The 14,276-nt window shown below is 54.3% G+C and overlaps 1 protein-coding gene across 1 annotated transcript in view; it reads right to left on the minus strand.

Annotated features, from left to right (window-relative positions):
* Positions 1–789: 789 nt before the first annotated feature.
* Positions 790–14,276, minus strand: part of LOC119112980 (uncharacterized) — a 21,988-nt gene continuing 8,501 nt past the window's right edge. Inside the window, exons 3-5 of the mRNA XM_037237284.1 lie at positions 13,212–13,335; positions 1,222–1,794; positions 790–1,146 (exon numbers count right to left, since the gene is read on the minus strand). Coding sequence (XP_037093179.1) covers positions 790–1,146; positions 1,222–1,794; positions 13,212–13,335 — 1,054 coding nt within the window. The remainder of the gene's footprint in view (positions 1,147–1,221; positions 1,795–13,211; positions 13,336–14,276) is intronic.

A 14,276-nucleotide genomic window follows, 5' to 3' on the forward strand; every position in this document is an offset into this window, starting at 1 on the left:
ATTGCCAGCGGCGCTGCTGGTCCTTCCATCGCTGACAGAGCTTACGATAGGAAAAAGGCGTCCGATGAATGCTATGACGGGCGATAAGGCTAGGCACTTGTTACATTCGCAATGTGTGAGAGCAGTCATCTTATATCCAATGACTGTCGAAAGGATCCGCCGATCGGCCCGCCGATCGGCAAATGCTTGTTGACAAGCATTTGCCGATTTTGGAATTGTGCCCTCCGATTATTGAATGTTATCTGACGCTGGTGACAAATTGGAGACGCAGATCATGTTTGAAGGCTTCCTTTCGCCGAAAAATATTGTTAATTAATCTGTGTAGCACCTTTATTCACGTACTGTTCGCGACGGCAAACAAAGCCTGGTTGATCTGTAACAAGGGATGAAAGCATTTCTTATTGTACTGCATCCATGCACCTTTTTGCTAGAATAAATAGTATCGGCAAGGCGCAACATTGCCGGCTGGAACACCTGAGTTCATTGACCCTTCAAGCCATCCCTGGTGAGAGGCCTTGCTATCTCCCTGTCGTTCGCAAGCACACGTGAAACACGATCAGCACATACTCAAAGAGAGTGGTTCCCGCTACGAAACTAGGGACGTTGCAAGCATTCTCACGGATGGGCAAACACACGCACGCACACACGTCCAACATCCCTAAAAACTGTGATGTCCTATTCCATCGATTGACAGTTGACCTGACTACACGCGGTCACGGTCTCCAGGTCAAGGGCAGCGTTGATCGGCACAGTGCTGCAACGGAATGCGAAAGCCGGCTGCAGTGGTCATCACGCCTCGGGTATGGGGTCAGGCACGACGGCCACCCCGTTGACGGTGACCTGCGTCGGCCGGCTGATCTCCAGCACGGGCGTGGAGCGCGACGACCACGCCTCGTCGCCGCCCTGCGTCGTCGCCTCCTCCGGCTCCTCCACGGGCGCCAGCCTGCCAGCCCTCTTGCGGCGCGGAGCTACCGGCGGCTCGGGTGACGCCTCGTCCCCCGCGAACTGTGGCGCCGTGCGCGAGCCAGTGCTTCCGTCGCTGGACGACACCTCGTAGATGGCGCTGGTGTCGGTCGTTGGCCGCGTCTCGCTCGGTTTGGCCAGCTTGCCGCCGCGCGTCAACGTCGGGTTGGAAATGAGGAAGATCTGGCGGCCGAATGTGACGCCGCGTTTTTTCTTGCCGGCGGCGGCCGGACCCACGCGCCGGCGCCGCACCAGTGCCCAGCAGCAGACGGCGCCGAAGAACACCACCACGCCCAGCACGCCCAGCACGACGGCGGCCACCGTCTCGGCGATCAGCGCCGCCTCGCCCTCGGGCACCGAGCCGCCCAGCTCGCTTTCGGCCCAGTCGTAGCGCGTCTCGTCGAACACTCCGTTCTCGTCGATCACGCTGACGTCGGCGCAGGCGCGGAACTCCTCCTGCGGACCACAGCCGATGCCCTCAGTGCCGTTGGCGCAGGTGCCCCAGTTGTTGCCCGCCACGTAGCGCCACTGCAGCACGCACTGGCGGCAGGTGAGTGCCGCCGGCAGCTTGTAGCGCAGTTGGATCTTGCCGTTCCAGGCCGGCTGTGGATAGTAGCGCACGCCGCCGCCGTCGGCCAGCTGCAGTTTGTAGCGGTCCAGGCAGCGTTGCGTGGCGGGTCGCGCGTTACTGTTGAGCGGACAGATGCGCATCTCGAAGAAGCCCCGGTGGTTAGCCGTCAGTTCGATGCCCACCGGGATGGAGGCGTTGGCGGCGTACGTGCGCACGATCTCCCCGCGCCCGTACATACCGCCCGCTTCGTTGGGCCGGGGCTGGAACAGAGACACACGCGGGTCAGACCGGGCCGAAGAGCAGGAGCACACAGCACATCAGGTCGGCCCGCAGGGGAACACAAGGGCACACAGAAGGTGAGGTCGATCCGCAGAGGAACACAGAACCTGTGTATCTGATACACACAACAGGTCAGTTAACGCCGCATTCGTGAACGCCTCCGGGTGCTGCAGGCGCGATCAGCACTTTGCATCATGCTTCTATGAATTAACGCTCACGATACTTCTTCTACCTTAAAGATGTTGTCAAACAGATTGAATCTACTGGCTAACTTTTTTAGCCGAATAGAAAGTTGACGGAACACCTTTTCGACATATTTCATATTTGAGGAATTCCTTTTACCGGGAGCTTGCTCTTCACGTGGCCAAGGTTCAACAAAATTTTTGTATTGACATGGATACCATAGGAGCAGAGAAAACCGTAACGGCACTTGCACTATGATAGTGTTTTAATCCCTAACATTACGTCTGTGGATATAGAGAATGTTCAAAAGTGGCATATTTAAGTGGTTTGCGACCCGTTGGGAAGTCAAAGGTGTTATCTGAAATCGTTGTTTATATGCTTACTGTAGGAAAAGTTAAAACACAATATAATTTTTTGGTGTACCCAGTACTTCTAGAAGAAAATTCAGTTGTATTTAATGATCACTCCAATAATTTACAACCAGGCAGAAGCTCCGGGAAAAGTTACATGATGCTTTGATATTTGATACATGATGCTTTGTATCACATTAACTCACATAATGTCATTTAAACTTATATATTTTCAAGCAGGGCTTTAGACAGATTGGATGATTCTGTGTTTTACATTGAGCGGAGGCAGAATATTTTCCAAGCAAATGGAACAGGATTTGGTTTAATCCTAAATTTGTGACCAAAATGGATTATACCCAAAAGATGTTTTTTTTAGATATGCAGTGGTAAATGTGCCCATCTATGATTTTGTTATAGACAAAGCGGGGTGAGGTGCAATGAACTGGCCAACGACTTCTCGAACATACTTTTGCTGTGATAGATCGGATAAATCGGATTTGAAATCCATAAAAGATTATTTTCAGGTGGAATACACTCAAGACTAATAGACTGGGTCGGACTGAATCCCAACGATGCAATCCACTAAGGGTTTTGATATCAACGTGCAGAGAGAGAAGGAAGGGGAAAATAGACTTGTACTTGTATAACGACTGACGGAGGAACATTCTTTCTTCGGATATATCCTACAGCCTGTCTGTGCTGGTACTCACAGGAAGCTTTGGCGCAGCTATCTTAACTGATAGCCCACAGCCCGGGCCGCAGCCGTGGCGTGCCGTGGCAGCTACCCGCAGGAAGCTTATGCGCAGCTATCTTAACTGATAGCCCACAGCCCGGGCCGCAGCCGTGGCGTGCCGTGGCAGCTACCCGCAGGAAGCTTATGCGCAGCTATCTTAACTGATAGCCCACAGCCCGGGCTGCAGCCGTGGTGTGCCGTGGCAGCTACCAGGATTTGCGACGGGGATGGGGCTAGGATTTCTTTCAGGAACGAGTCCCAGCCCCATTAACAGTACCTTGGATGCCCTGCTAACAGACTGCGAACACCACGAGCACTGAAATGTATAGTAATTAGGCCATTGATGGGTTGCCAATGTAGGTTTGCCTTGACGCCTAAAACAGCTGTCTGTTCCGTAACGTACATATCCACCGGGTTATATGCTATATCCACTGAGCTATATGCTGCGCTGAGAACCGTACACATTTTTTTCTCCCTTGGCCATCTGCTAACCTGGTCACCAAATGTCTCCTGGTCGGTGTAACATGTCACTGCCCATGGTAATCAGTGAGTTGTGAAGCAAGCACATTTCCTGATGGCCAGACTGTGGAGCCTCATTCAACAACGTTATAGTGAAAAACTGTCTCAATTTTCGCAAAGGAGGGGGGGGGGGGGTAAAGCTCCATGACTACCCCTCGTCTGGGCCCCCGCACATAGTTGAATCCTGTCGTCACCGTATCATATGGCGAGACGGCGTCCTGTTACGACGTATGGCGGCGTAACGTTACGACATGCCGGCAGTTCACGGCTCACCGCCCTGCCCTGGAAAGCTCGCGGCCTCTTCGCTCACTGCGTTATTTCACCCTGATGTGCACCCGGCACTTTGTGGGTTTTCTGATATCGTCCTGGGTTGTAATCCTGTAACGTCCTGGGTTTGGTTGTATCGTCCTGGATTGGGTTGTAACGTCCTGGGTTGTCTGATATCCAGGGTAAAGCAGGAAGAGTTGCATTAGTTTTTACTCCGAGCTCCGTCGTACTTCAACTGCAGAGGATGGGACTAAGACGCGTGCATCTGAAGACAGCTATAATGTTCAGCTACATGCGTAGAACTGAAAGTTTGGAGAACACGCCCTCGCTTTTTGGTAAATCGATTCTGAATGAGCCCTTTTCAAGTGATTTGATCTGCTCCACCCAGTGGAAAAATGTATCGCAAGGTGGACGAATCTGTATTGATTTTTTCGCATGGAGTAGGTTGCAAGGGAAGCAAGCTAAATTCGCGACGACATGCCAACAAAATGCGCCTCATCTCTGCTATTTCTTAACTCATCGTGATTATGACATGACAAATTTCTGCCAGGTGTAAAGTGAGTGCTTGCCTTGCAACGACTTCTACCTCAGTTTTTGTTACTCAGGAAAAAGTTATAAATATACATAGGTACCGCAAATGTCGACTAGCCGTCTGAATGACAGTAAGTCATAACCGACATGTCATTCAACCAACATCATTGTCGTTGCATTCCCTTACTGGTACAACATGCCACATGCACAGCTGACACAATATGCACCGCCTGACATTGCAGAAGAAAGTTCGCACCACCCCGAAATTCTCGGCCATGGCCGGCGCCAATGTTTTTCGGCATATACGGCACATGCACTTCCCCACCACCCAGTGTAGCATTTCTATCAGCCTGGCCATGCCGCGATGCCACACACTCGCACACATTTACACCGATCGCTGGTGTTCGCGACTTGCGACAAGATCGTCGCACTCACTCCAAAACGCGTACACATATGCAGCGGGAAACGCGCTGAAAGATGGCGCTGAGGCCGCTGTTGTGCGTCAGCTGAGTGCCTTAAGACTGCCACCCGTCAGAGCCATTTTGAGTAAACTTCTCTGCTACTACTTGAACAGACAGCTCACCCCACTCTCCCCCAATACAAATAATAAAGCCCGGACATTTGGCGTCGGGTTCCATCCACGGCGCGTGGTTCAGGACAATATGGCAGAAGCTACCAGTACCGCAGCATTTGTGTGCCTGTGTCTGATCTCAGTGATTCACATCCTGTTTTCTCCTACGCGACGTCAAGGTTACCAGCATGAAGCTATCGTCCAGAGTCACGATTGCTGAATGTTGTGGCTCCTATTCGGTGGAAGAAGGAAACACATCGTAAGCTCAAGCGTGGAGTGGATGGGGCACACGTGCGCCGGCGCCCGCCCGGGCGCTGCAGACGCGTCTGACTACCAGGCACTCGTGAAGGCGATGGGGTGCGACGCGTCGGCCGTCACCATGGTAACCAGCACTTCACAGACCCGCCGCGAAATGGGAGGAACACGAACATCAGGTGGCCCGATCATGCGCGCTTTCCTCATTCATGCATCACCAGCGGGCCGTGGTTAGCGAAGTAACGGTCCAGGCTAATTGTACGGACCAACACTCGGTGTAATCGCACCTAGCCCTCAGTCACGGCTTCCATGGACGTCATGCAAACTATCAATTAGGGGCGGCCATCCAGAAACCTTGTAAGAACAACAAGCATTTCCATGTCCAGCGTGAGACTGAGCACGCGTTTGGATCGGACTGGGCTGGATTGGTACCCAAGACAACTAGTTTTGCAGCGGTGAAATCGCGAGAGCTGCTCACCCCCGCTGGCATCAGCGGGGCTGCAGCTCACCCGCGCTGATATCAGCAGGGCCGCAGCCGAACCGCGCTGGCATCAGCCGGGCCGCAGCTTACCCGCGCTGATATCAGCAGGGCCGCAGCCGAACCGCGCTGGCATCAGCGGGGCCGCAGCTTACCCGCGCTGATATCAGCAGGGCTGCAGCTTACCTGTGCTTATATCAGCAGGGCTGCAGCCTAGCCGCGCAGGCACCGTCAGCAACAGAACAACTCTTTCATTGGCAGAAGATCGACTGAACATCCTAGAACACGGCTCGCTCGTAACAACTCTGAAATCTTGGATTCTGTGGCCGGAAACGATGCGGTCCAGCAGCTGGCCAACGCTGCTTTCCGTAGAACGGCATCGTCAGGTCGCCAAGCATGCGGAAAATATGAGCTGCCAGTAGCCAAGGACCGCTGATGTACATAGCAGCACTCGTGCTCTCTCTCTCTCTCTCTCTCTCCTCTCTCTCCTCTTCTCTCTTCTCCGCTCTCCCCTCCTCCTCTCTACCTTCCTCTCTCTCCCTCTCTCTCTCTCTCCTCTCTCTTCTCTCTCTTCTCTCTCTCTCTCTCTCTCTCCCTCTCCCCTCTCTCTCTCTCTCTCTCGTCTCTCTTCTTCTCTCTATCTCTCTCTCTATCTCTCTATCTCTCTCTCTTCTCTCGCTTCTATCTCTCTCTCTCTCCTCTCCTCTCTCTCTCTCTCTTCCTCTCCTCTCTCTCTCTCCTCTCTCTCCTCTCTCTCTCTCTCTCTCTCTCTCTCTCTCTCTCTCTCTCTCTCTCTCCTCTCTTCTCTCTCTCTCTCTCTCTCTCTCTCTCTCTCTCTCTCTCTCTCTCTCTCTCTCTCTCTCTCTCTCTCTCTCTCTCTCTCTCTCTCTCTCTCTCTCTTCTCTCTCTCTCTTCTCTCTCTCTCTCTCTCTCTCTCTCTCTCTCTCTCTCTCTCTCTCTCCTCTCTCTCTCTCTCTCTCTCTCTCTCTCTCTCTCTCTCTCTGGCTACGCAACTGCAGCGTGCCCATATCGTATTTGGAAGGTTGGGGTCATAACAATGATAGCGGGGTTCAGAATGTCAAGTATGTACCCAGATGTATGCAAAATGTATTCACACCCAAGCAAGATTATGAAAATCCGTAGGAGTAGCAGTTCATCCATCAGTAGCAGCTGATTCTCGCAGCCAGTCAGAATACTTCAAATTGGCCTTTATTGACCGTTGATTTCTGTAACCAGTCAAAAGTGTTACTGCGAATGTATTGAAAGGAACTTGTAGACATGCTTAGATGTACAAAATGGCAGAAACAAAAGCTTGAATACGGGTTGGCATGCAAGTCTAAAAGAGCGGACTGGGCTCGTAAATTTGAAAACCTCGATTCGACAGGCTGATTGGATTCTGGTCCGCCGGACCAGACTGGGCCAGACTACATAAATTCAATTCCTGAAGTACTCTGGTTAAAATTACATCGTTACTCAACAAAGGATCACCATACAGCTCATACTAAGCGTTAACGACAACTGGAAGACATGGACTTTTCGCTCCACCCTCATTTGCTGTTTTCTGGACCTATAGCCCACTTGGCGGGCCTGGCATCCAAGCAGGCTGAACTGAGCGACAAACTCGGCTGTTCACATCATGATGTGACGTGATGACACATCGCATACGGATGAAAGGCGGTGCACGCCCGTCCAGTAGCAGAACACGTCGAAGAACCTGGACCACAGCTATTTGAAACGCCGCGCATTCCAGTGGACACCGCGGTACGCGACTGGAACTTCTGGGCTCCGGCAAACTGGCTGGCGTAATCGACAGCAATGTAAAAAAGGCGGAGAACTATCGGACTCGACGGTGTCACGCCCAACATCGTCACCGGCAGCGCCGTGACGCTCATGGCGCTCGTGAGCGGCCGTCACGGGCGCGGCGCCGCCGCCTGACGGTGTGTGGCGGGCAGCGCTGGGCGCGGCGTGTGCCGCCGGGCCTAGGCGGCCGCGCCGCCGAGGAGGCACTGACCGGACCGTCGGCCCAGCCAGCCGCGGCCATCCGTCAGCAGGCGGGCGGCGCGGCGCAGAGCCTGCCCGGTCGCCGAGCACCTGCTGCTGAGTACTGCGGGGCCAGCCGAGCCCCGGCGCCTGATGAGCACGGCCAGCCGAGCCCCGGCGCCTGATGAGCACGGCCAGCCGAGCCCCGGCGCCTGATGAGCACGGCCAGCCGAGCCCCGGCGCCTGATAAGTACGCGGCCGACCAGCCGCATCTAACGAGTTCGTCCTCCTCTGGCCGCAGGGCGCGGCTGCCAGAGCCGCTCTCTGAGAACATCCCGATAAATTTTCCTGAATGTCTGGAGATGGAGCTCTGCGCATGCTTGGCCACACACAGTGTACAGGGAATTAAATCGGCGGTAATATGCATCGGATCATGAAATAATATCAGTAATACGGACATGAACTAAACCCACGTTTTAAAAACATGCTGTCTGTCGTGATTTGATTAGCGAGACACTTATAAAATTGGGCATGACTGATCTAGTGAGTATATGACGAGATACAAGTTTCTAGATCTTTACAAGTTGTGTTCAAGTTCCGTCATTGTCTATTGGGACTGAAGGCACTGACCGGTGCGCTGGTAATTTGTGCAAGCAGATGATAACAGCGCAAAACAAGGCGTCATAACGTGAGGTCTGCTAGGTTTTGCTTGCCTGTCGAAAGTATCAACACATGTACATACGATCGTATCTCAGTTGCTAAAAACCTGCCAAACTTGGCGATAAATCAGTTCGATCCTGAACAACAGCGAAACAAACCAAGGTAACCAACATCTCTTCAGATCCGCGGATAATTATCGAACCGCCGGGGCCATATGAGACAAACTTCCAATGGACGGACAGACAGGGAAGCGGTCGGGAAACACGAACAAGCAGGCTGCCAGAGGTGCACATGGATGACAGCTGCAAGTCAGAACCATCTGCACACGGCCGACTGGCAGCTTTATGGCGGATAGGAAAGCATGCTGCGTACCGAACAGACGAGCGTACCGCCCGCTGAAGTGGCAGCCAGTGCACCGACAAATACGCGGACAGCATGAGAAAGGGCTACCACCACCAGACAGCAACTGTCCGTATTTAGGTCGGTCCATGACATATTTCACATTAAGACAGCCAGCGGTCTCACTAAACCCGCTTACCAACAAACTACCGTGAGAACATTTGGCCGCCATGAACGATGGCTGCCACCGATTTTAGTCTATGGGCGCCATATTTCCAGTGCGGTATAAATCGCCTGGCAAGTCATCGCCCTGTTTGCTCACACAGTTCATTAGAACAGGGCACGCATGAGCAGAAGATCGCGTGAGAGCCGGTCTGTAATGTTTGAGGGTGACCGGTACATACAGGAATGTAGCCAGAACTACGACCATAATGTATTTATAATTCATATGTAGATCTTTTTCTTCAAGGGCAAGATAGATTGCCAAACCTCATTACAAACCATGAAGGTTGTCGATACGTTACATGCGACATACCTCAGGCAACTCAGCGCCGTCTGAATGACCGACTGATCGTTAGACATTCACAGCCGGCGTGCGGCCGCAGCGATCGGTCCAAGTATCCGCATGCGACGCGGTGCAGCGCCGCAGCCGGGGAGAGGGGGTCTGCACGCCCAGCTACGTCATTAGTGCGTCGCATCCGCCGGCCCGCTGGCGGGTGACGGCCGCCGGCCACCGGCGGCGGCGGCGGCGATCGCGCGCCACTTCCGCCGCCGCGCCGACGGCATAATGACGTCACGCACCAGCGGCCCTCCCCTCCGCTGTCGGCCTGGGACTGAGCTCCGGCCGGGCGGCCGGCCCCGGACACGGCGCGCGGCGTACGGCCGGCCAGGACCGGCCACCTGCCGGCCGGCGGACGGCCCGGAGAGGCGCGGCAGGCGCCTCTCCGGCCGGTAGGAATGGGTCGAGCGGGCACGGCTGGCTTTCGCTCAGAGATAAGAGGACAGACAGCGCGCACGATGTGAGCGATTTTCCCTGAGACAAGATCTGACTTTTGAGCAGACCTGTTTGGGTCAGTAATGCCTCATTCGCACGCGTTCGATTGGTTTCAGTTGTGTCGATCTGAATGGCACTTCATTTCTCCTGCGGTTCTAAAACAGATGGTTTTTCCACACCCGGAACTGGCAAAGGTTATTGAGGAGGGGCAATCTGCATATTCGACCCCGCTAGCTTTCGTCCTTTCTTTTTATCAACGAGTTGCAGGTTATTTCAAACACATCACTGGGAAGCCGAGAGCAGCATTGGGGAGTGGGAGTCTCGTCCAAAGAGGTGCAAACTGCCCCCCCCCCCCCCCCCCCCTCCCCCTGCTCGTGCAGCTACCTGCTTCGGTATTTTCCGGATTGAACTCAGAATGTCCAGTCCAGCCTGGCTCGCGAGTTTCATCGGAAGCAATCCAATAAACCGATGCGCAGCCAACCACAGACTAAATAATGCACGGCCAATACCGGCCACTACGTCGACGTCGGCAACAGAAAAGACCCTCCCCAATAGTGTAGGAACTGGAGGAGGCAGGGGTTCTGAGGCTTGTCCCTAACTTTCTAAAAATTTAGCACTGTCCCTTTGGCTGATGACTGCAAAAAAAAACATGATAAAACATGGTTGTCTATCCCCGCAATTCGGGGGAGCTGCTGAGTCCTGTTGCCCTGAGTTCCCGCCATCCAGTCACAGCCTGCTGACCGAGGGAGCTGCTGAGTCCTGTTGCCCCTGAGTTCCCGCCATCCAGTCACAGCCTGCTGACCGAGGGAGCTGCTGAGTCCTGTTGCCCCTGAGTCCCCGTCATCCAATCACAGCCTACTGACCGGGGGAGCTGCTGAGTCCTGTTGCCCCTGAGTCCCCGCCATCCAATCACAGCCTACTGACCGAGGGAGCTGCTGAGTCCTGTTGCCCCTGAGTCCTCGCCATCCAGTCACAGCCTACTGACCGAGGAGAGCTGCTGAGTCCTGTTGCCCCTGAGTCCTCGTCCATCCAGTCACAGCTTACTGATCGAGGGAGCTGCTGAGTCCTGTTGCCCCTGAGTCCTCGTCATCCAGGCACAGCCTGCTGATCGAGGGAGCTGCTGTTCCGTCACGCGGCGGCGACAGCGCAGGCGGCACACGGCTGCCTGACGTGGGGGGGGGGGGAGGAGGGAAGGGACGGCAGGAGGAGCTCTCCTCCACCGTCCGGAGCTGACCGCCAACCACGGAGAGCCGTCATCTGCCGGCCAGCCTCCGGCGTCGGCCGGCGAAAGTGAAGGAGACGGGCGCGACGGGCACGAACGCACGTCCAGCCGCTGCTGGCTAGGTCCGGCCGCTGATGGTCCGGTCCGACCGCTGACGGTCTGGTCCGACCGCTGATGGTCCGGACCGGACCATCACTGGCTAAACCGGACCGGCCGCTGATGGTCCGGTTTGGTCCACTGATGGTCCGGTCCAACCATTAAAGATCTAATCCGTCCACAGCCGGCCACTGACGACCAGTGTGGCCTGCAGCTGGCTGGCTTGCGCGAGTTCCGATACTATCCAGGTCAGGATTTTGAAGTCTCCCGGACATCGATTGTCCCAGAACTGCACTGACTGTCAGATGGCGCCATTTGCATGTCCCTGACGGCTCCGGCAGGCTAATGTGCGTCCGAGAGTTTGTCAGCGTCTGGACTGAGCGAGTCGGGAAAAGGCGGTGGCAAGGCGACACGCCTCGGCCGCTCAGGCGGACCCTCAACGCAAGGATGGCTTGCGGCTGGCGCTAGCTTGGAGGCTTCAGCCGTTAGAAACATTTAGGCCTCATATGTACTGGGTCGGTGAAGTCCTGGGTAGTGGCTACCATATCTAGCCAGGGTGTCATCTTCTGTGATTACGAACGATATACATCAGGCTTCAGTCAGCTGACTGCCAGGCAGTCCAGCCGAACCTCACTGGCTCTATTGACTGTTGCACCGAAAACTGACGAGCGTACAGACCTTGTCTTTATGTCCTTATCTCCCAATACCGTTTGATTCCTTGACCTGGATTGAACTGAGTGATGTCCGACAACGTCACATCTAACACGTTTGGGCAGCTACACAGTGTTTCGTGTTAAACTGGAAATTTACAGAGGTGCCTGAAAAAGGGAAACATTATATGTAATTCAAACCGAAATCGATGAATGAAACTAGATCTCTCTAAAGAAACGCGCAGTCAGTGAGGACTAAAATTTGACCACCTAGATTAAGATTTCTTCCGGCTAATGGAACTTTTTTAGACCCTCAGTGTAACAGATAAAGTCACAGCTCAGCTCCCAACCAATACTTTATTCCCACACCGATTCCACACTTTTATGACATCGTTCTCTTAGTTTGAGTTTCGCCAATGCTCGTTTTTCCTGGGACCAACGCGTGAGTAAAAATTTACAGAGTTGTGCACGAAGACTGTAGGTACTCATTTTGGTCTTGCTCAGACCACCACACAAATCATGTCACCACAACTGGCATGCTTCAAACAGCTGCAATTGCCGGTAATGACGTGGTCTGTTCAGGGTCTGGTCTGACTGCGCGGGTACTGCGTTCATGCCAAGAATGCAAACTGTGGGCCAGACCGCTGCTGCCAGAAAATAGGTCATATCACAGCATGCGATACGGTAGTGTGGGGACGCTGAAGACAATGCCACACAGTATACTACGTGCCTTGTTTGGGGGGGTGAGCATTTGCAGCCGTTTGGGCGGCAGTGACATCCCGACCCCTCAAGCCGAGACGATGAAAAACATGCTCTTTTGTATCCCGAAGTTGAGGCTGAGAAAGTTTCCTGCTGTGCTGTACAGTCAAAGTGTGGGCAAGAAAATGTAGCTGGAGCTAAAAACGTGGTAGTGCTGAACGTCGGCCTGAATACAGCGTTAGGCCGGACAGTCGTCCTAGAAGGCACGTTATTTGCCACATCAACTGTTAGCCACGTCTCCAGCCTTTAGCACGCACGTACCGCCGGTGCATCACCGCATATACGTGCTTAACGCGGGGCATTCTGTTGAAGCCCTCGCTTCTACGCAACACCATCCCGAAGAAGGCGCGGAGAGGGTGCTCGACCTCCAGCCTTCTGGCGCCACTGTTGGCTGCTGATGTGTGCTGTGACCGCCGGCGGCTGTGTGTACACCACCTGTCTGCCGGGCGGTGAGTCGAGAACACAAACACTTTGGATAGCGCTTCCGGGACGTAAGACCTGTGTGCCGAAGGTCCCAGACCAGAGCGTCAGTGATGTGACGGCTCAGTCTGAGCTCCCGTCACGGGGCGCGTGCCTGATGTCGTTCCGCGCCGTGCCCTGGACATGACCAGAGCGGCAGGGATGTGACGGCTCAGTCTGAGCTCCCGTCACGGGGCGCGTGCCTGATGCCGTTCCGCGCCGTGCCCTGGACTGACCAGAGCGGCAGGGATGTGACGGCTCAGTCTGAGCTCCCGTCACGGGGCGCGTGCCTGATGCCGTTCCGCGCCGTGCCCTGGTCTGACCACGGACGTCGCTGTAGCTCGAGCCTCACCTGGGCGAGGTCCCAGGCGTCGCCACAAATGCCGCACCGGCCGCTGTTCTGCACCCACTGACGGCTGAAGCCGCCGCAGTTCAGCGCGTGGTCGTCGTCGTTCCGCGGCACCGAGAAGCCGTACCTGTGCCGGGAGCAGGGCGCCGCCGGTTAACGTCACGCGCAGACAGCGGCCCGGCTAACGCACGCTAACACGCCCTGGTTCAAAACGCAGCACCGGGCGTTTGCCACAGAACAGCGTGTACACAAGATAGACTGCAGGCAGCATACTGTATCGCCCGTGCCATGAGCACCTGCGAATGTGGTAGCACTGGTAGATGGTTACACATTCTGAGGTCTGATAGCCTGCTGACAAAACAAAGGCGTGTCTTTTGTCCTTTCCATACTTAATACACGCCAGACATGTACCTGGTTCCTGTGACTTCTTCCTGGAGGCTAGTTGTTGATTGCTGGATTCATATCCAGGAAAAAAACAAGAAACTAATTTGGGATCGAACCGGAGACTCAGCAATAATCCAAACTCAGCCCCGAAATGAGAGGACGGAGAAAGTAGAGAGCAGCATCCAACTTGACACTGAGCCGAGAGATGCGGCCAGAACCAAGATCGGGCTGAGATCCAAATGAATCCAGAAAGAACCAAGACTCAGGCTGGAATAATGCCAAAAGATCCAGCAAGAACCCAGATCCAGCCTTGCCTGTGACCAGGTATTCAGCGAGACCCAAGACCCAGCCAGGAATTATACCAGTGATCTAACGAGAACCGCGATCCAATATCAAATCAGAAGGGCAAGGGAGATACAAAATTTTACCTGCAATTCTAGGCGGAAGTCAGTGCGTAACGACACGGTGCACGTATCGGTATACTAACCAAGGAGCACAGCTACGTATTGCAGAATGTGTGCAGCAGATCTTTCATTCCAGATGGAATCCCGGAACTAGGGACTTTCGCTTGTGAAAGAACCAGCCAGAATCAGGATATACGGAGTCTCATTTTCAAGGCGGGAAAGTGGTAGCCAGGAACCAACATTGGGAGCTATCGTTTTGTTGCTTGCTCCCTATCTAAAT

Source organism: Pollicipes pollicipes, unplaced genomic scaffold (genome assembly GCF_011947565.3).
Source record: "Pollicipes pollicipes isolate AB1234 unplaced genomic scaffold, Ppol_2.1 Scaffold_7261;HRSCAF=8764_pilon_pilon_pilon, whole genome shotgun sequence".
Lineage (NCBI taxonomy): Eukaryota > Metazoa > Arthropoda > Thecostraca > Pollicipedomorpha > Pollicipedidae > Pollicipes > Pollicipes pollicipes.